The sequence below is a fragment of the Eurosta solidaginis genome, chromosome 1 (genome assembly GCF_040869045.1).
Source record: "Eurosta solidaginis isolate ZX-2024a chromosome 1, ASM4086904v1, whole genome shotgun sequence".
Taxonomy (NCBI): Eukaryota; Metazoa; Arthropoda; class Insecta; order Diptera; family Tephritidae; genus Eurosta; species Eurosta solidaginis.
Genome location: NC_090319.1, coordinates 252,546,560 through 252,574,105, shown reverse-complemented (window position 1 = coordinate 252,574,105; position 27,546 = coordinate 252,546,560). Strand labels below are relative to the sequence as shown.

The window sequence follows — 27,546 nt, the reverse complement described above, 5'->3', positions numbered from 1 at the left end:
CGTAAAACCATACTCCAGTGAAATATAACAACAAGCCTCGGATAAATACACTCTCTGTTGATGACGACCATGGCAAACGTTTGAAGGACAATGAATTGAGGGCATGCACCTGGAACGTCCGCTCCCTGAATGGGATTGGTGCAGATGCCCAGCTGGTTGATGTCCTCGTCAAAGCAAAATCTGACATCACCGCCATCCAAGAAATGCGTTGGACGAAGCAAGGAAGAAAGAAGATCAAAAATTGTGACATCTTTTGGAGTGGCCATACGAATAAGCGCAGTTTCAGCGCCGGATTCGTGGTGGGAGAGAGACTTTGTCGCCAAGTGCTGGCGTTCACGCCTGTGGACGAGCGTATCGCCGCTATCCGAATAAAAGCAAAATTTTGTAATATATCATTCATCTGCGCCCATGTGCCGACAGAGGAGAAAGACGATGAGGTGAAAGACACTTTTTATGAACAATTAGAACGCACATGCGAGCGCTGCCCCCGTCATGATATAAAAGTCGTGCTTGGCGACTTTAACAAAGAAGGTGTTTTTGGCCCTACAGTCGGAAAGTTCAGCCTACACAATGAAACTTCTCCTAACGGAATGAGGCTGATTGAATTTGCCGGTGCTCGAAACATGGTCATATCCAGCACGAGGTGCATGCATAAAAAGATACATCAAGCTACATGGCTGTCTCCTGATCGAAATACTCGCAATCAGATCGATCACGTTGTGATAGACGGACGGCATGCCTCCAGTGTTTTAGATGTGCGCACGATCCGAGGACCTAACATCGACTCGGACCATTATTTCGTCAAAATACGCACCCGCCTCAACGCTGCTAAAACCAAGGAAGAAAAAACACAAGGAAAGCTAGACGTCGAAAAGCTTCAATCACAACAGACTGCCAATGATTTCGCAACTCGACTCTCACACCTGCTCTCTGAGAGCATAACTCATCCTGAAGGAATACAGGAGCAGTGGGAGCATATCTCCAAAGCACTTCGTACTGCCGCCGAGGAAAAAAATGGTTACCGGCGGCCACGAAAAAACAACTGGTACGATGAAGAATGCCGCGTTGCAACCGAAAGAAAAGACGCTGCCTACAGGGCTACGTTAAAAGCGAGCGCGACAAGAGGAGTGTGTGAACGCTATCGCGAGTTGAAAAGGGAAGCGAGACGCCTCTTTAGGAAGAAAAAAGCAGAAGCAGAAAGGCGTGAGTGCGAGGAGCTTGAGCTGCTAGCCACCCGAAAATTCTACCAAAAAATACGGCGACAGACGGGAGGTTTTAAGACCGGGGAAAACTCCTGTAGGAATGAAAACGGCGACCTTGTAACTGATATACAGAGAGTGCTTAGATTATGGGGGGAATACTTCTCTGCTCTCCTAAATGCAGGCAGCAATTCACCGCGCAGAGATGAAGAACCCGATCCTGCAATCGATGATGATGGAATATATGTCCCCCCGCCCTATTATGACGAAGTTAGAATAGCAATAACCAGATTGAAAAACAACAAGGCCGTGGGCGCTGATGGATTGCCTGCGGAGCTATTCAATTTCGGCGGCGAGGAGTTGATAAGGCGCATGCAGCAGCTTCTTAGCAAAATATGGGCGGACGAGTGCATGCCCGTCAGTTGGAATCTAAGTGTTCTTTGCCCAGTCCACAAGAAGGGGGATACTGCAAAATGCACCAACTATCGTGGAATCAGCCTTCTTAATATCGCATATAAGGTCCTTTCAAGTGTATTGTGCGAAAGATTGAAGCCCACCGTGAACCGGCTGATTGGACCTTATCACTGCGGCTTCAGACCTGGTAAATCTACCATCGACCAGATTTTCACAATGCGCCAAATCTTGGAAAAAACCCGTGAAAAGAGAATCGACGCACATCACCTCTTCGTCGACTTTAAAGCCGCCTTCGACAGAACGAAAAGGAGCTGCCTATATGCCGCTATGTCTGAATTTGGTTTCCCAGCAAAACTTATACGGCTGTGCAAAATGACGTTGAGCAACACCATCAGCTCAGTCAGAATTGGGAAGGACCTCTCCGAGCCGTTCGAAACTAAACGAGGTTTCAGACAGGGTGACCCCCTATCGTGCGATTTCTTTAATTTGATGCTGGAGAAAATTATACTAGCTGCAGAACTTAACCGCACTGGAACAATATACTATAAAAGCGTGCAATTACTGGCATATGCTGATGACATTGATATCATCGGCCTAAATACCCGCGCTATTAGTTCTGCTTACTACAGACTGGAAAAAGAAGCGGTAAAGATGGGTTTGATGGTGAATGAGGACAAAACGAAGTACCTGCTGTCATCCAGCAAAGAGTCAGCGCATACGCGCCTTGGCAACCGCGCTACTGTTGGCAGCCATAATTTCGAAATAGTAAAAGACTACGTTTATTTGGGAACCAGCATCAACACTAGCAACAACATCAGCACTGAAATCCAGCGAAGAATCAATCTTCCCAATAAATGCTACTTTGGACTAGGTAGGCAATTGAAAAGTAAAGTCCTCTCTCGGCGAACGAAAGTCATACTCTACAAGTCACTTATTGTACCCGTCCTGCTATATGGGGCAGAAGCATGGACCATGACAACAGCAGATGAAGCGGCTTTGGGAGGGTTCGAGAGAAAAGTTCTTCGAAAGATTTATGGACCTCTACACGTTGGCGATGGCGAGTACCGAAGAAGATTTAATGGTGAGCTGTACGAGCTATACGCAGACATCAACATAGTCCAGCGAATTAAAACGCAACGGCTGCGCTGGCTAGGCCATGTTATGCGAATGAAAGATGATGCTCCGGCCAAGAAAGTGTTTCTATCGGAACCCGCCTATGGAAGTAGAGGTAGACGGCGGGCCCCACTCCTTTGGAAGGACCAGGTGGAAAACGATTTAAACTCCCTTGGTGTGACCAATTGCCGCCGGTTGGCGGAGCGAAGGAGCGACTGGCGCGCCTTGTTGGACGGCCATAACCGTTTAGACGGTTAAGCGCCAATTAAGTAAAAGTAAGTAATCTTCTGCTAATGACTTTGGGTTCTTTAATCTGCTGAGACATTCAGGGAAATTAGTATCATAACATGACTTAACATAAAATTCTGGTTTATCGGTTCATTTGTAATTTCTATTATTGTCCCATATTCCACTTTGAGGTTATGTCGGATGCTTTACAAAGTGAAATGAATTTACTACGTATAACGTTTCCCTGCGACGAAGCGACTGGCGCGCCTTGTTGGACGGCCATAACCGTTTAGACGGTTAAGCGCCAATTAAGTAAGTAAGTAACGTTTCCCTGTAAAACTTAGCCGTATAACAAATACAGTCAGATATACATATATCCAAGTAAGAGTAGCTGTCAGGGCATACAAGAGCAAATATCTTTCAAATACCACCAAAACTTGCGGATTAGCGAGCCAGGTATTGCTCAGCAGCTAGCAAAAATAACGGATACTCACACAAAAGTATTTAGCTAAGACTTTACTCCTGGCTCCATTTGGCGATGACCCCGCTTAAAAAACCTTTTTCTACATTTTTGATGTTGCTTGAACGGGAATCGGACGGAGGTTCTTTGGTGTGGTAGGCGGAGCACGCTACCATTACATCACAGCGGCCGGTAAGGATACTCCAGTAAATTTAAAATTTTCGAGATTATGGTTTAAGCTTAATGGATCCACACAATGAATGAATGTTTAGCCCAGAAATTGGCGTTGCCTATTAATAGATAAAATTTTAACACCACTGAGATATTTGAGCAATCTGAAAAATAAGTACAAACAAACATTTAACTAAAGGTTGAAATAAGAGTTGGATGGAAAACAAAAGATTAAGTAAAACCATAATTTCTTGTGTTAAATTAACACAAAGAACTTTATATTTCTTAACTCTAATCCCTCAATTTATAATATTAAGTTTGGCACTAAATCTGAATAAATCTAAAATATTTGTCATTCAATAGAGAGCAAAATCTTAGTTTTTTAAAAATTAATTGATCATATTTGTATTTATCCGTTTGAGGTTGTTGCCCTCATCTCAATTACATTTATATAATACCTCTTTCTTCTTTTGGCCTCAATGTTTCTTTAACGACAACAGTCTACGAGTTGCATACAACGAGTTGCACAGTAATATTTTATTTCTCATACTTTCCTGGAATGCATCACCGTTTGGTTGAATGTATTCTTCTGTGAAGTGCTTGTAAAAGAAAAATAACCTCGTTGGTATTACACATTTATATTTCGCATTGTTTGACTTGTTGTCCGTAATGTACGTCGTTGATCCTTACTATTGTGAAAAGTGTATTGAATTCTTATTTACTTTTGCATAAAGAACATAATTTACAGTTTCATTTATAGGTGACATTGTTGTCGTTGCTATTTTTTTATACTTTACTACCTGGCTAAAAACATACATAGTATATGTTTTCCCTACTTCCTTGCAAAAAGACTAATATTTGTGTATTACTATTCATACAAATTTATCGTTTTTTATTTCTTCTATGAAAATCGCACCTAAAAGCCTTTTCTGAGCATTCATATTTTTTCCCTACCATCTTCATCCTTCAAGGCACGACGACAACTTTGCATCTGATAGAATAAATAGTACTTGAACCTCTTATCAATAAATAAAGTTTAAAACGTGCCAAGTTGCTTTAATGTCACAAACCGTTAGCATTCAATATCGTCCGTTCGAAAACGTATGCATTTGTAAAAATGTGTATACGTATGTATGGTTGTGTTTACTAGGATAAATATATGTATTTTGCATATGGGTATATTCATGACCCTAAAATGTATATCTTGTTTATAATGTCCTCCCGCAACATCTCACTAATATTTGTTGGCCTAAAGTTTAGTTTTTTTATTTATGTACAAATTCCAATAAATAACTATAACCAATATTTTTGTTTATTTTTCATATTATTTCTAGCTATGAATCACCTTGACAAATTGCGCTTGTGGGGTAAGGCGATACGTGTTATGGCTAGTAAACATCAGGCTGTCCAACTGCCGAAGGAAGGCCAACCAGATGCGGGCCTCACACGCGACTATTCACAGAATCCATTACATCGTTTCAAGAAACCAGGCAGCAAAAATTATCAGAACATTTATCCACCATCAGCTACTTTGCATTTAAGTAACATTCCGTAAGTAAACTTGTAATTTAAATATGTGTGTTTTTAAGTTCTTGAATGTTTTTATTTGGAATTTCCTACATTTAATAAAGAGAAAAGTTTGTTTGCTTCTTTTAAGTCGACTCATCTTAGAAAGTTAAACTAAGATTTTTAGAAATTTTCTGTCAATTTTGTGGGTATTCAAACTAAACGGACCTCAGATTATTCCATCCGTCGTCTAGGTCATTGCATATTTTTTGCCTCTTTTCTTCTTTGTGGCTTTACTTCTTCTCTTACTCTCACTGTTTCACTTGTTTTTATTCTTTCTATCCCTTTACCCAGCCCTTTGTCTCGTTCTTGTTCCCTCTATTATTTTCTTTATCCATTTCTCCCTTTTTCTTTCATTCCCACTATTGCCCTTTTTTGTTTCGTGCGTTTTTTCCTGCTCCTTTCCCCTCCTTTTTTATACATACAATTAAAATTTTGGAAAACACAAAAAACCTGATTATTTGGTAAATAATACACGTAGACTGCTGAAATTTGATGTGTGGATTGAAATTGAGACTTTGATATAATTTTGAAAAAAAAAATTTTAATGGGCGTGGCACCGCCCACTTGTGATAAAATCAATTTTAGAAATATTTATATTATTAAATCAAAACCGTTATACTTATTATAACAAAACAGACAGAGAGGTTGCCTTTACTATAAATAATGCTTCAAAGAAAAATTTACGAAATCAGTTAAAGACCACGCCCACTTGTATATAAAAGAGATTTAAGAAGGTCGTAGACTAGAATATGAGCAAGATCTTATAAAAGAATAGTTTTGTATCAATGATGTTTCACTTACATAGTTTTATTGTAAGAGGTAATTGGAAGACATTTTTTTTAAATGCGCCGTGCCACGCCCGTATTTCGATCAGGTATTACACAATATTTTTAGCGCTTAAAAAAATAAATTCCTCGTAACAAAATTCGAAAAAGTAATTTATCTGAAATAAGCTGTACAATTGAAACTCACGCTGAGTATATAGTGTTCGGTTACACCCGAACTTAGACACCTATACTTGATTTTATTTCGAATGTAGGTACTAATTTGCAAAAATCATTATCATCATGAATTGGCGCTTAACCGCCTAAGCGATTTTGGCCTTTTCGTAACAAATCACACCACCAGCCTCCCCCCAACTCAGTGCAGACCTTCCTCTCCTGTTCTTCCAAACGGCTTCCTTTCTTGGTCGAAGGGACTTCGTCCATTCACATAACATGGCCCGACCAGCGACCTTTGGGTTCTTATTCGCTACACTTTCGTCATATCTGCGCAAAGCTCATACAGCTCATCATTAACCAATCAGCAAAACATCCAAGAGCCATCTCCTTTTCTCTCAGGGCAGGTATGGTGTGATTCGCCTTGTCTGAAGCCTCGTTTGGTTTCAAATCCAATCTTTACGGAGCTGGTGGTGTTGCTCAACGTCATTTGGCAGAGCCTTTGCCGGGAACTTAAATCCAGATAAAAATACCATTTAATACATATTTATTTCACAGTATTAACTGGCATCTTTTGGCGCACTGTGAGCTCCCAGCAGGATATTGACATTTATTATAATAGCAAATTTAAGTGGTTCGTGATGTTGTGCTCTGCGCGTCCCCCTTAGTAGCACCCTCAAATTCCTCCTCTATCATTTTACAGCAACTGTAATTGCCATTATATGACACTTAACACCAATGAATAAACAAACCTATAAACTTTTTGCTGTGCACAGCTAACGGTATCAATAACCATAATTTTCAAATTCTTTCTTTTGCTTATTCTACTAACAAAATATATTTGGATAGCAAAAAGTATTCAATACAAAGTTCTGCGCTCACTCCCCACTCTTTTTCTTATATTTTGGTATATAGAAAAAGGCGTGAATTGAAGGTACGTTGACTCTTGCTGTCTGCGCACATACAAACGTACGTAACTGTGGTTAAATCTAGGTACGTGCATCCGCACGTATCCATAACGAATATTTTCAGCTAATATCTCAGCTATCGGCAAGGAGTTTAGGGTACAATTTATCAGGAATACTGGAAGTGCCTTGTCATCCGTCGAGTGTCGCCTACTGTTACCATTATTAAATTTTACATCACCCACAGTGAGAGAAATGTAAGGATGTTCTAATAAGCTAAGAAATAAGCATTGGCATAGTAAACGAAGAGAAAAAGATAAAGAAAAATTTGTTATGAGAATAAAATAAAATGTGCTGGCTAGACATTTAGAACCATGGATAGTGACTATTATATATGAACTTATGTCTGTTGACGAAAGTTCAAGCCCACTAGACTAAGTTTCTCGCCCCAAGGCAGTCGGTTCTATGTACCGGAGCGACTCGGGATTTTTCCCGACCAATGACTGTCATTTCAGTGTAACCTCATTTAATTTGTTGCGTCCCTCCCACAAATTATCATCCTCTCAGCAGCTCCTTGCAGCAGGACTGCTCCATATTCTCTTACTCCGGGAAGGCATCGAATCCAATCCGGGTCCGTCTCCTGACCCCGGTCCTGAGAAATGGTTTTGCTGCATCTGCCGGAAAAGAATATTTTTAGGACGGTCATACTCTTGTCAGTGTGTCTCGTGTAAGGGATGGTTGCATCGGACAGGTTGTTCTGGGCTAGATCACAAAACCAGACGTCCACGTAACTTCTATTAATCTTTTGTGGGTCCTTGCTGTTCACGCCCTAGGGCGTCCCGTAGTCTACGCCTTAGCGCCTCCACTACCTTCCAGCAGCCCCGCTGCTTAGCAAGCCACAATAAGTACCCGCTGCTGCTCGCGCCCCACGGCGCCACCAACTCATTCGGCTGCTCCCACTCATACCTACAATCTCCGTAGTAGAGTCGGGAGCAATGCCGAGCATCAGCCCCTGCCCCGTCTTCTGCCCCCCTCTTTTCCGGCAGCAATTGTGTAGGTCAGGGAAACAGACTCTTAGTCCCTACCTCCCTTTGCACCGTTTGCCAGCACAGAATATATATGTTTGCGACATCCGCCCAATGTAGCTCCTGCCCCCGGCGGGTTTCATTGCGCCATGTTGCCAGGCCGCATACCCCAATACACCGGGTACCCCAATGCTTACCCAAGGACGTCCAGTCCCAGGGCCGCACCAGCAGTTGTGTCCTAGCCTTCCACAACCCGTCACTTACTCCCAGAGTGACGACGTCTCCCCCTATGCACTTCCGAATTCTACAGTTAAACTGTAATGGATTAACTGGGAACATCACGGTGATAGTCGATTTCATGAAGCGGCACAACATCCGCATTGCTGTGATTCAAGAGACTAAACTCACAGCAAGATCTGCTCTGCAGACCTATTCTGGGTATAATGTCCACAGAAAAGATCGCGAGGGCGGAAGTGGAGGCGGCCTCGCGTTTATCATACACCACTCTGTGTAATATAATATATATTTGATCCCGACATCGGCCGCAGGGACAGTGTCTTATAACGTCAAGGCTTATCCGTCCGGTCAGGCGATGCAAACCTAGAAATCATCAACATCTACATCCCTCCTGCCACCTGTTGCTCCAGTGAATACTGCCCTAATATCAGCGCCTTAGTCACTGGATACAATCGCATTATCTTAGGCGATTTCAATGCCCATCACAATCTATGGCATTCAAACTTTCGGGCGGCAGTAGGGTGAGACGTTGACGGATCAAATAGAAAAAACGGCGTTCTGCACAATAAACGGAGACGCCCCACACGTATGGTAGGAAGCTGTCACAATTCGCCGGAATATCAATCGTGAGCGCAGAACTCGCAGGAATTGCCCGGTGAATCCAGTACTCAAAGAACAGTACCAAAAACTTGCGGAAGAGGAACGCATACTCCACAGGGAAATGCGAGTCACTCTAGCTCAACTTAGTTCTGGATACTGTAACAGGTTAAACCCCGCTTGCAATGTGTCCCCAAATGACACCAACCATCTCTTTAATTGTAATGTGGAACCAACGCCTCTAACACCCCTTTCATTATGGTCCACCCCTGTTGAAACAGCAAGTTTCCTTGGACTCCCGTTAGAGGGTGTTGATGACAATTTGTGATCGGGCGCACCTATTAGGTGGGGCGAAGCACTGCTACAACAACAAAAACAACTAAGTATCGACAAAGAATCAAAATATTTACTGCTAATACAGTGTTATCAAAAAGAATTTGTCCTGTGTTATTATTTTCCAGGTTTTAAATTCATGACTAATCGTATTGACAAGCGCTAAAACATACTCGTTTATATTGTGGCGAATTTTCACATCACTAAATAAATGGACAACATCAAAAACATTATAGCAAGCTACATAAACACATTACTCATCATTTACCCACACACATACAAGGCAACGAAGAGATAACTCACACAAAGATGTAGTCATCAGCCGAAGTACTACTCACGCATACACCCGCATATGGCTATAAGATAGACATAAACTACAAGCTACATGTATATAGCTCATAACCAAGCAAAAGATACAATTGTTCTGGAATACAGTTTCGCGAAATGACTAGACCTTGGGAGAAATGGATTAACGAGAAAACTGAGAGTCAAAAGCAACAAGATGAGGAATCAGTAATCAGTTTTGATTTAAACACGCTTTTAGTTGCGAAGTATAATTGTGAAGTATAATTGTACTACTCCCAAAGTTGTCTAATAAACACCATTTTGCAATACAGAATTTTGGAGAGACTTATTCAACAGTTTAGCGATTCGAACGTTAGCAGAAGGTTTCAAATAAGCGGAATTTCCCTAAAATCGTTACAATTGGTGTCAGAAGAGAAATTGTTGAATAAATTCCGAAGACTTCGAATACAACTTGGACATAGCAAAGTGGAGTGAATTAAAGATCCAGGAGTTGGAGAGCCGTGGAATACAACCGGCAATGGAATTAGAAGGAATTAACGTGGAAGAGTATGTCTTTCATCTTAATGGCGAGGAGCCATCAAAAATGGAGCAGAAAAACCAAACACCGCAGACAATGGCGAACACATACTTGAACATGATATTGGCTGCAATATCTGCACAAACATCGACAGTAACATCCAAGATGGAAGCAAAGGGGGCATGCACAACAGAAATCTCATCACAAATATCCACAAATATGTCATCCCAACTGGAAGAGCAGAAGACATATATGGCATCCCAAATGCAATCGTAAAAGACACGCATAACATCCAAGATGGAATCCCAAGAAGCGTATTTCAGAAATGTCGACACAGATTACATCCAAGATGGAAACACAAGAGGAGCGCTTATCATTGCAGGTGGCACAAATGTCTTCGCAGTTAGAAGCACAGGAAGCAAGGGTAACATCAAAGCTGGAAGCACAGGATACAAAAATTGTACAGCTCGAGGACAAAATTGATGCCGAGATAGAAGCTTTGAGAGGTCGTATACAGGAGTTGCAAATAAATCGCCGTGCAGTTTCAGCGAGTAGTCCAAAGGTAAAGACACCATCCTTTGACGGTTCTATTCCTTTCCAGGTCTTTACGCTACAATTTGAGATGACGTCAGCAGTGAGAAACTGGAATGCGGATGATAAAGTTGCTGCACTGTTCATGGCATTGAAAGGCTGAAATCTTACAAACTATTCCAGAGTACGAAAGGAACAGTTATGAAGCATTGATGGCCGTTGTCGAGAGACGTTACGGAAGCGAGCATAGGAAACAGATATACCAAAAAGCTAATGAGACTTTGCAAGAGTTTGCTTCGGATGTTGAAAGATTGACTCATCTTGCAAATGCGGACGCACCCGTGGAATACACTGAAAGAGCAAAGATTCACAATTTTCACGGGACGTCGAAATGAAGCGAACTAAGCAAAAATTTGCTGAAGCGGTATCACATGCATTGACTCAGGAAATTGTCTCACTATTGAGTAAAACAGCATACAAAGCTCATCGCCTGGAAGTGGAAAGGCCAGACTGGATAGCCACAATTTTGGAAGCATTAAAACGAACGCAGCAGAAAACCGATGGTGCCGTCAAATGCTTTAAATATGGAAAGCCAGGGCACATTGCACGTTATTGCAGTACCAACCCTAATAGTTCCAATAATGTGGGTGGATGTAAACGCAGAGCTGAAGGAGATGAGCAAATCTCCAAATCTACTCAATCGTTAAACTAAAGCGAGTCAGCCGCAAGGGGAGACAGCTGGCTCCCGCAATTGAATCTCTATCTCTCAAATTGGAAGAAGGTCAAGCAATCTTACTGTCGGAGTACATGTGTATGGAGAGGAACGTTTACTAACTGTAGATACGGGAGCATCTCATTCCATCATTCGATCAGATTTAGTCAACAAGGAGATAAGACCATTGCTTGTAGCAAGATTACGTACAGCCACGGGAGAGGATACCCAGGTAATTGGAGAAGTAGCAATTGGGAACGTCACGGTACTACACAATTTTATAGTGTCAGAGATTGTTGATGAAATCATAATTGGAGTGGACTTCTTAATCGACCAAGGCATTAAGATTGATATGCAAAGCAAGACGATGCGATGTAAGAACACGGATGTGCCACTTAATTTCGGCGACGAGAGAGGCTACAGCAGTAAACGAGTGCTGGTGAAAGGGAGTCAGCAAATACCACCAAAATCAGAAGCAGTCATCTGGGCAAAGGTTTATGGAGATTTTGGGACAAACAAATTCCTGACCAAGGCAGGAATTTTGAATCAGCTGTGTTCCAAGAAATGTGTAAGAAGTTGGGCATTCGAAAAACACGGAAAACTGCATTGCATCCTCAGTCCGATGGTATGGTGGAACGTTTCAATAGAACCTTGGAGGAGCACTTAAGTGAAAGTAGTCGACAAGCTCCATAATTCTTGATGGCTTACCGATCGGCAGTGCATGAGACAACGGGCCAAACTCCCCAAAAGGTAATTTTTGGCAATGACCTTCGACAGCCAGCTGATTTGAAGTTTGGGGTAGATGACGATGGGGAGAGAAATGTCAAGAAATCCACTGATGTCTTGGGAGAAGAGATGAGAGAAATACACGACCTTGTAAGACAACGAACAAAGATTATGGGACAAGATGAAAGCCAGGTACGATAAAGTAATTAATTCGGAAAGTTTTCAGGAAGGAGATTTGGTGCTGTTATACAACCCACAGCGAAAAAAAGGTGTTTCTCCGAAATTGCATTGTAATTAGGAAGGCCCATACAAAGTTGTAAAACGGATCAACGATGTAGTTTACCCCATACAAACCATTGGCTAACCACGAACCAAAATGAAAGTAGTTCACTTGGAAAGGCTGTCAGCGTTTAGATCAGGAAATTTGTCTGATCGAGATGATACGACTTTGGTGGAGGGCAGCGTAGCGAATTTTCACATCACTAAATAAATGCAAAACAACAAAAATATTAAAGCAAGCTACATAAACACATTAATCATCATTTACCCACATACATACAAGGCAACGAAGAGATAACTCATACACAGATGTAGTCATCAGCCGAAGTACTACTCACGCATACACCCGCATATAGCTATAAGATAGACAAACTACAAATATACATGTATATAGCTCATAACCAAGCAAAAGATACAATTGTTCTGGAATACAGTTTCGCGAAATGACTAGACCTTAGGAGAAATGGATTAAAGAGAAAACTGAGAGTATAAAAGCTGCGCAAGCTGAGGAATCAGTAATCAGTTTTGATTTAAACACGCAACTAGCGAAGTATAATTGTGAAGTATGTTTGTACTACTCCCAAAGTTGTCTAATAAAGACCATTTTGCAATACAGAATATTGGAGTGATTTATTCAACAGTTTAGCGATTCAAACGTTAGCAGAAGGTTTCAAATAAGCGGAATTTCCATAAATTCGTTACAATATGTATGTATGGTGTATGTTTGCATGTTATTATGCTCTAGCAGTCCAAAACTTATCTCTGTATCGTTCTTTGGATTAGCTGCTTAAGCCGAAAGCATTTTATTGCAGCCGATGCGATGGGAATTAGATTTCGCCATATGCATTTCCTCCAAAAAACAATGCAATTTTTCTCAGAACAAATATCTGAAGGGAAATTTTATTTAATATTAAAAGATTCGTATACTAAATTGAGGAAAATATTTCTATGGCAAAAAATCCGCCCCATTTCGCATATTTTAAGACGTTTTTTTAAGTGCAACAGCTGCTGGCCCGTCCAAAACTAAAATGCCTTCAATTAAAAATAACATGAAGAAGTTTCTATCTCTCACCCCCTTCCTCCCTTCCTCTTTTCCCTCAACTTATAGCTTTCCTGCGTCATCCCCTTAACATCCTTTTTACCTTCTCATTACCTTCTTTTTCTGCGTTACTGTCTTTGATTTCCCTTCGTTCCTCAACATCGGATGCTGCTTCTTATTCTTACCCTATCGCTTTTTTTCCTTGGCCGATGTGGCGGTGCACCGTCTTCACGCAGCCCAATGAAACCAATGTTTTTGATCCCACACCCCGAGGGACCGCTGTTTGGCTCTGCGTCACGAAGGGATATGCGATTTAAAGTATGTGTGTTCACTAAGACTTTCGCCATCAAAACGAGGGCAAGGAAATAATATGAGTCCTGCCAACTCAATATCTGCGTGATTTTGTAGTTCATAACATGACTCTTTATTCCGAACTAACGCCGCCCTTTCCTCGTTTCTTCATATGGTCCTTCGATTCCAATGCCATCGACTTGACTGCAGATCAACTGTGGTTTTCCGAGATCAAGTCTCGTAATCGGAAATTGTCCATAAGTAAGGGTGCGAACAGAGTGAGCGCTGAAAGCCGAGCCGAGATTGTCAGTGCGATAAAATTGAGTACATAAAAGTCAATACAAATAAGCTTGTGTATAACACAGTGAACGCCGGCAAGAGCAGAGGGCAAAGCCGATGAGTGCGAGAAAACAGTTTCAAAGCGTTTTGCGCGTTTTTTTGGATTGTTGATATTTCCTTTTTAGCGTGCAGTCGTGTTTTTTAATGCTTTAAAAATAAAAAAATGGATATCGATCAAATAATAAGTGAAAAAGATTGTTTAGTGTAATTGTATGTTTTCCAAATTCCTTTGTGTTAATAATTGCATTAATCACACTAGAAGAAGCAAAATACTCTTCATCGGATGAATCCATTACCGTGTACAGCAATTTTATAAATACAAATGAACAACAAAACTAAATGATATAAAAGCATAATACATGGAATTAACAGAATTTCACCGCTGATTCTCACTTTCACTGTGTTATATACAAATTTTCTTCTCGCATGAAAATAAGCGTCAATAAGCACGGCTCGGCTCCGCTCGGCATCAGCGCTCACTCTGTTCGCACACTTAGAGACATACAAATCTTAATACCTGGTTTTGTGATATCGGTGATATAGTTAATATTAAATTACCTGATCTAATTTTGAAAAATTTTTAGATGAATTAAAATTATATAAGATTATTTATTTTTATTTACATTTTTTAATTTTTAATAGATCTTCGTGCACCGAGGAAGACATTAAGGAAGCTTTCACCTCTAATAATTTCGAAGTTAAGGCATTCAAATTTTTCCCGTAAGTTAAAGAGATTACCCTTAACCTTTGCAAGTGCGCACTTCTTAAATGAAAACAAGGAAACGTTAAGAGAACGACAATTTCAACTGTAAATAATATAAAAAGAAAAGAGTCCTGTTCGCACCTCGTTTTCGGATAGAAGTAGATCATAGTTATACCGTCGACCGAAAAGAAAACTAGCCCGTTTATTCTTGTAGAAGACAGAAGAGTTTCGTTATTCGCGTGAAAAACTACAAAACATATTTCGACGCAAATAACGAACTGTGCTAGTCCTCCGCTTGAATTATGCAACGTGCTAATCCTCGATAAGACCGACGATATTATCTGTGTACATACTACTTGTATAACGATTTACAAAATTTCTGATTAAACTTATTTTAATTCATTTAAATTACAGCAAGGACCGTAAAATGGCGCTCATTCAGCTCTCATCGGTGGAAGAAGCCGTGTTGGCCCTTATCAAAATGCACAATCATCAACTTTCGGAATCAAATCATTTACGTGTCAGTTTCTCCAAATCCAATATCTAAGCTACAACTCTTTATGTCGCATAAAAATCAAATCAGCTGCAATACGATGAAGAATAGATAGAACAAAACAGTGAATAATCAATCAACCAGTACCAGCAATAAGGAGACACATCATCAAAGCAAAAGAGCTAATAAGAAATTGACATAAAAATAGCAGACGAAAAATCAAATCAATTAAAAGCAGAAGAGGAGCAAGCAAAGGCAAAGGCTCAAGAACGAACACTAAAAATAGTAAAAATCAACAAACAATAGCAACAAACAATAGCAACAAGAAATCAACAAGGATCACATTTAGAACTTTTAACATTCTCTATACAACAACAACAATCAATCAATCAAACAAACAAATTTCTAGTGTAAAAATTTTTTATTATTGATAATTTAATTGATCAACAACATACTCATACAGGCATATATAGTCTCAAAATCTAAAACAACAACAACTCCATCTCTCTATATATATAAACTAACTATTATAATTTATTAATTCTATACTTGCATACATATTTATGTGTGTGAATAATTTTAAATTCACTCTTTCAACGTTATTATTAATAAAACATACTTTCACTTTTATTCAAACAATTTTTTCCTAAACAAATATATATATATTTTTTTTAATTAATTACTCCTGTTGTGAATATCTTTTTTACGTACTGCATATACTTATTTTGATTTCTTAACTTCTTAACATACATACATATAAACATACATGTACAATAGTATATAATATATATTTTTTATTTGGATACATTTTCAGCAAAGATAAAAATCAATTTACATATGAAAAAAATGCACAGATATACAAATTCGAAAATATTAATAATCCCAACCCACCCAATAACTTAAATAAGCTGCTCTATATACATAAATACATAAATAGTAAATTAATTAAACAAAACTTGCAGTTAAACAAATAACATATTTTATGAATGTAAAGCAGAATAGCAATTAAAGAAAATATTTAAAAAAAAATACAAAAACCCATTAATATAATAAATTTATTATACTTACATGTGCAAATATATATATACATTTATAAATTTATACTATATTTTATGTAAGCCCAACAATATTCAAATTTAAACTTCAAAAAATAAAAATAAATTGTATTGCATTATGAGCTGAAAATTTGTGATGAGCATTCATGAATTGCTTTTTGCTGAGAAAACGATGTTTGAGCAGGGAACTGATGAGAGAGCACATTGTAAGAAATATTTACACGTGCTTGAATGTGAACAAACAAGTAACTAGAGAGAAAGTGAAAGCCTTACATAAAATATCGTACAGATTCATTTACGGCATAAATTATATTAAAAAAAAAGTATTTCCGTTTGGTTTTTTTAAATCCTACAAGAACAATATGATAAAAAAATGCAACTGATAAAAGTGACAAAATACAAAGAATTACAACATATGAACTATTAAAAAGTAGTGACAACAAAAACAACTTTACAGAGTAAGAAACAAATATGATTAATTTATGTTTTTGTTGATAAATGTTATTACTGAAATTCTTATTACATTAAGGACAAAAATAATACCTAAAGTGAAGCATACATACACATGTTTATATACATACATACTTAGTATATACACATACATATGTATGTACACACATGTATGTATGTATGTATGCATACACATTTATAAATGAATAGATATTTATTCAAAAAGTAAAGGTAAAAATAGTTAAATATTAAGGAATAGTTTTTTAAGCGTCGGAAGTCAAATGAACAACTAAACACTCACACACATACAATTACACATACACATGAGTCAACATAAAGAACGCAAATGGGGCAATATTTATAAAAAACGCATAATCAAAACAAAAATTTTTTCAGATAATAAATCGAAAAATGTTTTAGTATGCGCCTATGTACATATGTGTATGTAATTTATGAAGTATTGATAATCAGCTAAAACAAGCACTATTACAAAGAATCATACATACAAATACATGCAAATATGTACATGTAAGGGAGTTTTAAAGGCTTTATAAAACTAACAAAAAAACATAACTCTACAAATTACATAATAATAAAATTAATTGATGTAGGTACGTTGCATATACGCAAAAAAGCATATGCACACATATACATACATTTACATAAATATTGCATTGATATGTAAGTATGTTTATGCAAATTAAAACAAGTGAAGAGATTAAATAACGCATACACATAACAAAATGTTTGCCCAATTACTTTCATTTTTTAACATATATTAAATATACATTCATTTAACTTGTTGCTCCATTTTTAGTATTATACACGATCAAAAAAACGCAAAAATATAAAATATGCACATAGCAAAATGCAAAAAAATTTAACAAACTTAAAAACTTAGCTACAACAAAATATCGAAAATTGTACAAACGTATAATTGAAACTAATTTTTTTTAAAAAGACAAGTACATAAGCGTTCATATTAATAGTAGTGGCCTCATTGAAGTCGAAGAGGTAAGTTTTGTACAAAGTCGATTGGATTAATAAAGCATACAATCCGAAAAGCGATTAAAAGATGTTGCCTGATCGTGTTCTAGTAAAAATGAATGAAACATGATAGCAGTACTGGGCTACAACTCTGTATATGACAAAAAGCCAGCGGTGCAAAACGTCGACAGATCTTCAAATACAATCGCAAATTTTTTGTTTACATGGGTAATGTTTCAGCGTAGAATTCACGTATGAAATGTTTACTGCTTCAAGTACAAGCTAAAACTGATTGAATGCTTGCTTAACTGAATCTCTGTCGCTGCGCTCACACGCTATATAGTTTTCCGAAGCTTGACGAAGCTCTTAATTGCACCACTGGTATAGACCGAATAATAAATTCATAGACCATTGGTACACTCAAGAGCTTCGGAAAACTATTCGGCTTTCACTTATATGTCGTGTGGGCGCAGCTACAGAGATTCTTAAAGCAGGCAGTCAATCAGTTCAAGAAGTAAACACTTCATGCGTGAGTTTTATGGTCAAACATTGTCCACGGAAACACATTATACTGCAAAACAAGTTGCGTTTGTATTCGAAACTTTGCTGGCGTTGGAATGGCAGTCAGTCTCATGGTTCAACGAAAATATGTTCGAATCCAAAAGGAAGTTCTTCTACACCAGTGGTCGCCAAAATTGAAACTATGGCTGTGAGAGTAAAATCATCATAATGGTAGCGGTTTAATCGTTGATTCATGAGCAGCGAGGTACGACAAATGCACGCATCGTTTTCAAATTGGAATCAAATTACTTTGAAGCAAACTTAACGACTTCACTAAGCTAAGGTCATCGCGTTCAAAATTACCGCTGCTGTATTTTTGAATCAAACTATATCTACAAAATCCATCATATTATTATCTACAAACATTCATCCACAGCGCTAAACGTAAAAAACTATTAATGTGAAAAGTATGTATATTTTATGTATTTGTGAATCAATGAAAGAATGTACTTTTATTTTTTATGTCAACATCAATAATAGGTAAACGTAAAATCAACAATAAAAATGGTTTACTTTTGTACAAAGTTCAGTAAACTTTCAAGTATACGAAGCTTTATGGGTAGTGATACGCTCTTATGAAATGTTTCAGGAACCCGATTAGAGGTCCGCCGTTGGTTGAACCAAAACGTAAACCGGGTCATGTTTTATGTAGAATGAATGTTCATTTTTTGCTTCTGAACTTTCTGGAAAGTATTGAACAAAACTAATACAAGATGATTTTCTCAATATTCGAAACCAGTTGGTGTGGCACTTTTTGTTTTAAACTATAATTCGGAATCTAAAATTTTTACTTCCAACTATAAAAATAAGATTCAAAGACAAAGACAAGTATTAATTTTCATTTAATTTATTTGGGTGCTGTTCCATTTTTGATTTTATTTAATAATGACAAAAAAAAGAAGAAAAATAAATAAATGAAACAAAAACTACACAAAAACACATCAATAGCATCGCCAATCAGCTCAAACAAATTCACTTTAAAGTGAGTGAGAATTAGGGAATATCTTAAAAAGAATAACAAAAAACGTTTAATCAAAGAAGAAATTAAGTCTAATAAAATCAAAACCTATACAGTTTTGACGAAACGTGTCGCTTTGGGTGGCATGGCAGATAAAAGACAGATGCAACAGTTATATAATGCATATATATATACATACATATGTACTACGTAACGACATCTGAAATTTAAACCTGAAATCGGCGCGATCATAATTGGTGTTCAGCACATCAGCTATACATACATAAAAAAAATAAGAAAAATTAATGGTAAATCATAATGAGCAACTTAGAAATATTGTTATTTAACATTAAAAAAATCACAAACAAAAATTAACTTTTGAATGTATTTGTAGTTAAATTGAGAAATGAAAAAAATATTAGTGAAAAAGCCAGAAAACAAAATCAAATGACATACAATTATTATATACTAAGTAAAAAAAGGTAAATGTATTTGATTTTATTAACGGATATACATACATACATTCATATAAAGAAAAAGTGAAGAAAAGTGGCATTAGAATACCTACGCGACCAGTTTTAACTAAGACGTTTATTGCAGCATCAAAAATTGCGAACAAAATGGAATTTATTTTAACTCGAGGTTATAAACAAACCATAAAAACAAACCCAGAATAGAGACAAAAACAAAAATATGGGTTGAGCAGAATTAAATGCATAAAAAATCACATATTCACTACTACAAAGCCGCATACAAACATACATATACATATAAATTGAATAGTGAAAGAGGCTGGCATCAGTATTACGACATTTTGCTTGAAATTTTTGTAACTTTACTTTATATAAAAAGAAAGCCTCTGGAATTGTTAGAGCAAAAAATCCCATCTACTGGGTGGATTAACTAAATTCAAGTATTTAAATTGCATATGTCTGCCACTGAATAACATAATTTTAGGTAATTTTTTTTTTTTTTTTTTTTTTCAATTAAATTGTAAAATTTGTCAGCAATACTAAGCATTGCTAGACTGCTCGCCACGCTTTCGTTTATGCTTAAAGAAAACCAACAGACGACATTTCTCTCTAGTCTCATCTCTTTTTACGCAAAGCAGGCGCAGCTAGGCCGTGGCAGTTTATCATTCGAACGTTCGTATAGGATCATCAAGCCACACATGAGATTTATGTGTATTTGAGTTTTCAATTTCCTAGTTTGAAACTAGTTATTTCACAGGTTGTTGAAAAAATTGTATACCATTTTAAATTTGTTCTCATGATGCGCTTTAATATGATGATACATATGTTGGCCTAAAATATGAAAGCTTTATTGTGTTTTTGTTTACATAGTACACTTATTCAAATTATTTATAAATCATTCCTAATAATTTCGGCCTCACGTCACGTTTTATCATCATCAACACCATCGATCACTGATCAAACCAATTGAACAATCTTTCCCACATAAAGTTGAACAGGGTTGTCAAACTAAAACTACTAAAGAACAATCGTTGAACACAAATCATTTTAACTAAATCTAAAACAAATTAAGAAACAAAAATTTATATACATATTTAATAATAACATATTAAGTAGAAACGCAAAAAAAATTTACTGATGCATATACTAACATGCATAACAACAACAAAAAAATGAGTTTAAATGTAAAAGGGAAATACAAGAAGAGCATAAATTATTTAAATAAATATTATATACAAACATACATACAAACACAAATATATTCGAATTGTATAAAATATAAAAAAAATAAATATCGTTTAGAACGTGTATTTAAAATTAGCGAGTATGAAAAAACAAAATTATATCGAAAAAAAAACTCACAAAAAAAATGTATAAAATTTACAAAGCAGAAAACGTAGCTGATGAAAAATAATGGGTTAGTAAAATTAGTAAAAACAAAATTTTAAAATCAATTAAATAGAATAAAATCAAAAATTAATATTGTCGTATTTAACACAAAAAATGTTAGAAAGATGAAATAATTTCAAAGATACAGGAAATATGAATTGATTCAGTAGAATTTATGTAGAAATATGTATATATCTTTATACATACATACAAACAGACATAAAAGCACAGCTTTTTCGCACCATTAGCATTGAGTTAAAGGGCTTAAGTATTTCAGCAATGCTTTTTCTCTAATAAGGTAACAAAGAAAAAGCAAAAGGAATAGAGCTTATAAAAATAGCCCAATATTGATTTTAAATTACACGTGCAGCATAAATACATAGACACTTTGCGCGTTAGCAATGCATATACAAAAAAATTCAAACGCAATACAAACCAAGTTTAATTTCTTGCATTCTCAAAAAGTAATGAAAATGTTTGAACACCCACACAAATACAAATACACTTGCATACAAACATACATATGGCATAGAATTAGAATAAATATTTGATCAGAATTGCAGATAGATATCAACAATTGGCGCTAGTAGTTTTAATTTTTTAAATAAAAAGTGTGATTAGTTTTATTACTTTTAATATGTTTGTATGTGCTTGAAAATCATTATTTTCTTGTTTGCTCATTTCGTGAAATGAAAAAGAAAAATTGAGGATGCAATTTAAATTTAGAAAAATAATAGAAAGAAATTATAAATCAACGTAAATGAATAAATGCATGCATGAAACGCATGTTCATGTTCCAAGTCGAAAAGTTCCTATGTTTTGAAAACTTAATTGAACACAACAATAGCAAAATATAATTGGAAAAACATCCAATAAAAGCAATGTTTGTTGCATTGCCAATTACATTTACACATTTATATATGCTTAATTTGTTGTTTTCTAAAAGTTAGTTTGAAATATCACATCGATAACCAGATGGAGGACTAAACATGTAAACACAGTTTAACATATTTCGTTGTTTTAAGTTTTGTTATTTTAACTGCAATTTGATTCAGCTGATTATGATTTTCAGCTACACTCGGCTTTGAACTTCGTGGCGAAGAATCTTTAAAATAATCCAACAAACACTACTCATATATTGATATAGAAGATGATTAAATAACTAGCCCCGATCTAAAAGTTCTAGCGTTACAAGCCGATAAACACTACAAAATACCAAAAACAGAATGGAATTTATTTTTGCACAATTGTAGTTTTTTTTTAACAGAATTGTAATCAAAAATTCCAACGAGATTTTGATTGAATATGTATTAATTCTCTAATCTCCAATCGAGAGACTGTGTTTGTTATGGGTACCAATGATGGTACGTTTCCACCAAACCCAAAATCCGTGTTTTCCTGTTCCGTACGACAGCTAAAACATATCTAAAAATATCGGGAAGGGTATCAAAATACGTATTTCAACCCGGTAGCAACAATCCAATAGCGAAAATCTAACATTTTATTTTTGCTAAAAGATATTTTACATGAAAAAGAAAACATCGGGAAACACGTAGTTTAGGTTTGGTGGAAACATAGCATTGTCAAATATGGGTGCTTGAGTTTTTAAAAAGTGTAATAACTCTCCTACAGCCTAAAATAGAAGTTTTCTTTTCATACTAAAAAAAAATTGTGTGACTTCGTTATTTGGTTAAAAAGCTCCCCGCTTTGTATCAGTGACAAGCGCACCAACCCGCTATAATTGCAGTAACAACGCTGTACAGTTCTACACAACTGTATTTAAATTAATCTCGAAAGACATTCCTCAGAAGTTACTAACGCCATTTATTCCATCTTAAATAGTTAGTCATTCTCGATTACTCACTAGCCGCCCACACTTTATCACCTTATCTGGAGATTGGTTTCAAAAATACCCTATCTAGAATTCGGTGGAAAAACGGCTTATCTAAAAACTTATTTCATAAATTTACTATCTCACCTCAAAATTTACTGAATTTATGCTCAGATGGGGCTATTTTGACTCAAATAATGAGGTTGGAAGTTTTTCAAAGAAATTCTTAAACAGTTTTCTGAGATGTAGCGTTTCAAAAACATCAACCGAGATATGTTGATATTCCGGTAAGTGGCCAATATATTAATTTATTTGCAGTTGTTTTTGTATCTTAGATTTCATATGTTTGTATCTTTATTATTAAGCATAATACAACAAAAATAAAAACTTTGAGTCTCTAACAAAACAAATAAAATGGTCTTTCATATAAAAAAATGAAATGCATACATATGTACATATATAGACGTGACATAGGAAAAGTTCCACTTTAAACATTTTTTACAAAGAAATTCTATGGAAGCAATTTCGAAAATATTTCTTTGTGTATGACATGTCCTATATATTACATATCAGGTTTGTATGCTAAAAATTAACTCAGGGCTGCAAAAAAATATACATAAAAAGATTTCATTTCGCTATTTCTCAAATCAAATTTGTTTTCTAATTCGGCGCACGGTACGTCAGTTATAATTTTCTCCCCACAAATAATTATCATATCTCAATTCCAGGCTGGGCAGTTTTGATATGATTTTTTTGTTTTAATTATTAAGGTTATTTTTTCAATATTGAAAAATAAAAATAAAATAAAATAAAATATGCAAAGAAAAAATTTAAAACCAGAAGAGGTGCTCACTATCCGTAGCTTTCGTTTGCTATTCCCACAAAATTCTGAACTCACTTATTATTTTTTTAACAGTTTGTTATTAGCGAAATGAGTATTTTCATAAATGCTCCTTAAACTGCGTACAGTATACCTCAAAGCAAAAACAGCAAGGAAAAACTTAAACTTAATTTTTAATATCCAGTTCTTTTATTTTACAACCGCTTATTTTTATAAAACATTAGTGAAAATAACTTGAAAGCAGCAAATGCAAAATGCATAGAAAGCTATACCCAGACCCTCCATGAGAGCGCATTTTTTTTTTTTTTTTTTTTGGTTCGAAAATTAATGTTAACATGCAGCCCTGGTCTAAATTAACAAGTCGTAGCATGCATATGAGTTTTGTTCGTATTTCAACACATAAAAAAGGAACTAAGTATAAATACATTTTCACCGTTTGAATGTTTATCAAAAACTAAACGTAAAAATATTGCAATCAATAAAAAATTTGAATATACAATTTAATGACTCACAAACAAATAAAATAAACAAATGTAGGAAACATTTAAGAATATACATAATACATTTTCGTATTATACATTATATAACACAATTTTAGATATACATACATACATACATACAAGCATATGAGAAAGAAATCAAAACTTGAGGAATTATTTAATAAATATTTAAAATAATTTAAAAAAATAAGCTAAATGTATTTATTTTAGAGAGTTTTGCTTAATTTACAGTTATTAAAAACATTTTCAAGAATGAAAATGAAAATGAGAGGAAGAAAGGCAAAGAACGAAAAAAAAGCAAACAAACAGAAGGAAAGCATAAATGAAAAAAATATATAAACCGCGAAAACATAAAACAATTTCTTGGTAAACTTTCGGTGCAGATCAAAATAAAAAACGGAACTTAGTTAAAACCTAACTAACGGCACTGCGAGGCCTAATGTTTCCATGTTGAACGCAAAGGTTTAAAAAAATGTAAATGCACAGAAACGAGAATCGAACGTGAAAAGAAGAAATGAAAAATAAAACACTAAAAATGTTTGTTAAAATGTTAATTTCTTAAAATAATTAATTGAAAATTGTTTATGCATAATTCTTATTGCACAAATTAAAACAAAAACGAAAAAATAAAAAATGAGAATGCGCATTTAAAACGGTACGGGCAGAGGAAGAAGAAATGTTAAATTAACTATTGCAGATTTCATACTAAAGGGTGTTTTGCCCAAAATATTGATGCTGCGTACTACTTGTTTTGCAGCACTTCTACTGCCTCTCCCCTATACATACATACTTCGGACACAAACATTGATTGATATATAAAACTTCCTCACAACGCCCGATTAGCGTTAAATTTAAAGTTTTTTTTTTATCAATTTTGCGAATCGGTACATACTTTTTAGTTAATTATATTTAATATTAGTTACATATTTTGTTAAAATATTATATATATGTGTGTTTGCATTTTTTAAGATTTAGTAGATTTCTACTACCAATTAAAAGTATATGAAAAATAAGGCATATTTTATGAAAATTTTACTTAGCACCTACTATTTGGGATGCGCACAGCAAAGGGATATTTAAAAGTTCAAGAAAAACTGTTTTCCCCTGAATTGAAAACAAGCATAGCTACATTAATGAAAGTCGTGTAATAAAGAACTAAAAATTTTCTTTTGTAAAATGCCACTTTTCCCAAGCACAATTCACCTGCGCAAAACTGAGAAGAAATAAATTTTATTAAAACTGATTATAGATTTTTGTTTTTAGTGATGATAAATATATTTAAATATTGATATACAAGCATACATTAAAAAAAATCAGCGTAATATTTGTTAAGTTTAAACGTAATGTATTTTTGTTTGTCTAGTTTAAAACGTAGCCAGTAAGGCGTACATTTAAGTAAATTAAAAAAAAAAAAACTTTAATAAAAAAAAAAAACAATAAAAAAATATTATTGGTAATAATTTTTGTTAAAATGGCAGTTACATATTTTAAAGAATAAAAATATTGAAAAGCATAGAAAGTTAAATAAAAGTTCTAAAGCATAAATGGCATGAAAATGAAAAAAGCGTGAGAAATAAACAAAATCAAATCAATGAATGATAAATGAAAAATGCATCGCAAAAAAAATGCGAAAGATATACATAAAAATAAAATTTTGTTAGTTGCTTCTCTTCTAATGGTTAATGTGTGTGTTACTTCAAAAATATTTTTTTATTATTCATATACTTCTTATGAACGTATTTTTGTATGTAAGCCAGATTTAGGTTTTTTTTTAATATTTCACTTTTTTTAATTTAAGTCAACTGGTTTTTTCTTTTGCAAAAAAACTTAAATATACACAAAAACATATAAAATATCGTATTCGTTAAAAAAAACTGACGCATGTCACATTTGCACTTTATAACTGTATCAAACATTATTACATAATTAAATAAAACCGTAATTTTACAGATTGTCTTATTTTATTTTTAAACTTGAAAATGTATCTTCTTGTATTTTTAAATGGAAATATTCTTAAAAATAAAACATAAATTGTGTTAAAAGAAAATTAAAATGTTTTCTTGATTTGCTGGAGCATTAAGGTAAGCACATACATTAGAGCGTATAAAGAAAAAAACTTTAAAATGATTCCTCCTGAAACAAACAAATTACTTTTAAGTATTTAAACACAGATATAAGGTTTATGAATTTTAGAATTTTAACAATAGCTATTTTAAACAGCCTATCAATAATAAAAAAAAAACCAGGAACAATGGAACGCACTTACCGAACCTTAGCAAACAAATACTTAAAGTCCATCTAAATTGGAATCTGCGTAGTAAAGATAATATTAAGTGCTCGACCCTTATAGCTTTCTTTCTGATAAATTGTTTTTAATAGCTTTTGTATAAATTTGAAAATCAAAATTCATTAACGTTCTGTGATCAACGAAACATTTTCTCCTGTGTTTTCATCCATTTATTTAAAGGAAGTGTTTACAACAAATTTGGGCTTTTAAATTTATAAATAAAATAAAATGAATAAATGCAAATTTGCGGGACGGGACCAACATGTTTTATACACACTCCGTACGCCAACTGCAAGGTAGATGCATTTTCACTGAGAAGCTTCTCCTCTTAGGCGGTTAAGCGCCAATTTATGATGATGATTAACGATCATAAAGTTAAGAAATTGCAGGTCCATCTCTTTTCTGACTGAGCTGGTAATGTTGCTTAACGCCATTTTGTACAGTCGTATGAGTTTTTCCGGGAAATTAAATTTACAAATCAGTTCAGTTTTGTTATATCTAAGGCGGTCTTAATTCTGTAACCTGTTACAGTATCCAGAACGAACTTGGGACAGGGTTGGAAAGTGTTCTTTTTTCTTCTGTAAGAGTAGGATAGTGTATATTGATAACGGAGTTCACGGCGCGTCCTGGCAAAAGCGTTTACCGATTATGTGTGGCCTAGGGCCTTCTTATGCCTGTCGGCTCTAGCAATATGATAAGGGAGATGTTCCTTAACCCTCTTGAAGGCGGGGTATATATATCGGTTGTTTTCTGGGGTATGCCGGTTGGTGACAATTATTCAATGGGTGCGACCACTCACAAATTGTCATCAAAATCATCCAACGGCAGTCCAATGAAAGAGCAATTTCAACAGGGGTGAACCATAGGGAAGTTGTAGAGGCGTAGGTTCCACAATACAATTGAAAATATGATTGGTGTCTTGTGGGGACACATCGCATGCAGGACATACATTACGTATGTCGAGGTTTATTCTAGACCAATAATAGTTTAACCTGTTACAGTATCCAGAACGAAGTTGGGACATGGTGACTCGTGTCTCCTTTGGTAGTGTGCTTTCTTCTGCAAGAGTAAGATCGTGTATATTGATAA

General features: G+C 35.4%; 1 protein-coding gene across 7 annotated transcripts in view; it reads left to right on the top strand.

The window, feature by feature from the left end:
* heph (polypyrimidine tract-binding protein 1 heph) overlaps nucleotides 1-25,509 on the top strand; it is a 973,663-nt gene extending 948,154 nt beyond the window's left edge. For 6 of the 7 annotated variants that reach the window (XM_067760373.1, XM_067760374.1, XM_067760369.1 and 3 more), the window contains 3 exons: nucleotides 4,920-5,136; nucleotides 14,572-14,649; nucleotides 15,047-25,509. In XM_067760373.1, coding sequence (XP_067616474.1) covers nucleotides 4,920-5,136; nucleotides 14,572-14,649; nucleotides 15,047-15,179 — 428 coding nt within the window. In that variant the 3' untranslated portion in view covers nucleotides 15,180-25,509. Of the gene's footprint in view, nucleotides 1-4,919; nucleotides 5,137-14,571; nucleotides 14,650-15,046 lie in introns of those variants that run through there. The other variant, XR_010948829.1, reaches the window with a different exon arrangement.
* Nucleotides 25,510-27,546: the final 2,037 nt, after the last annotated feature.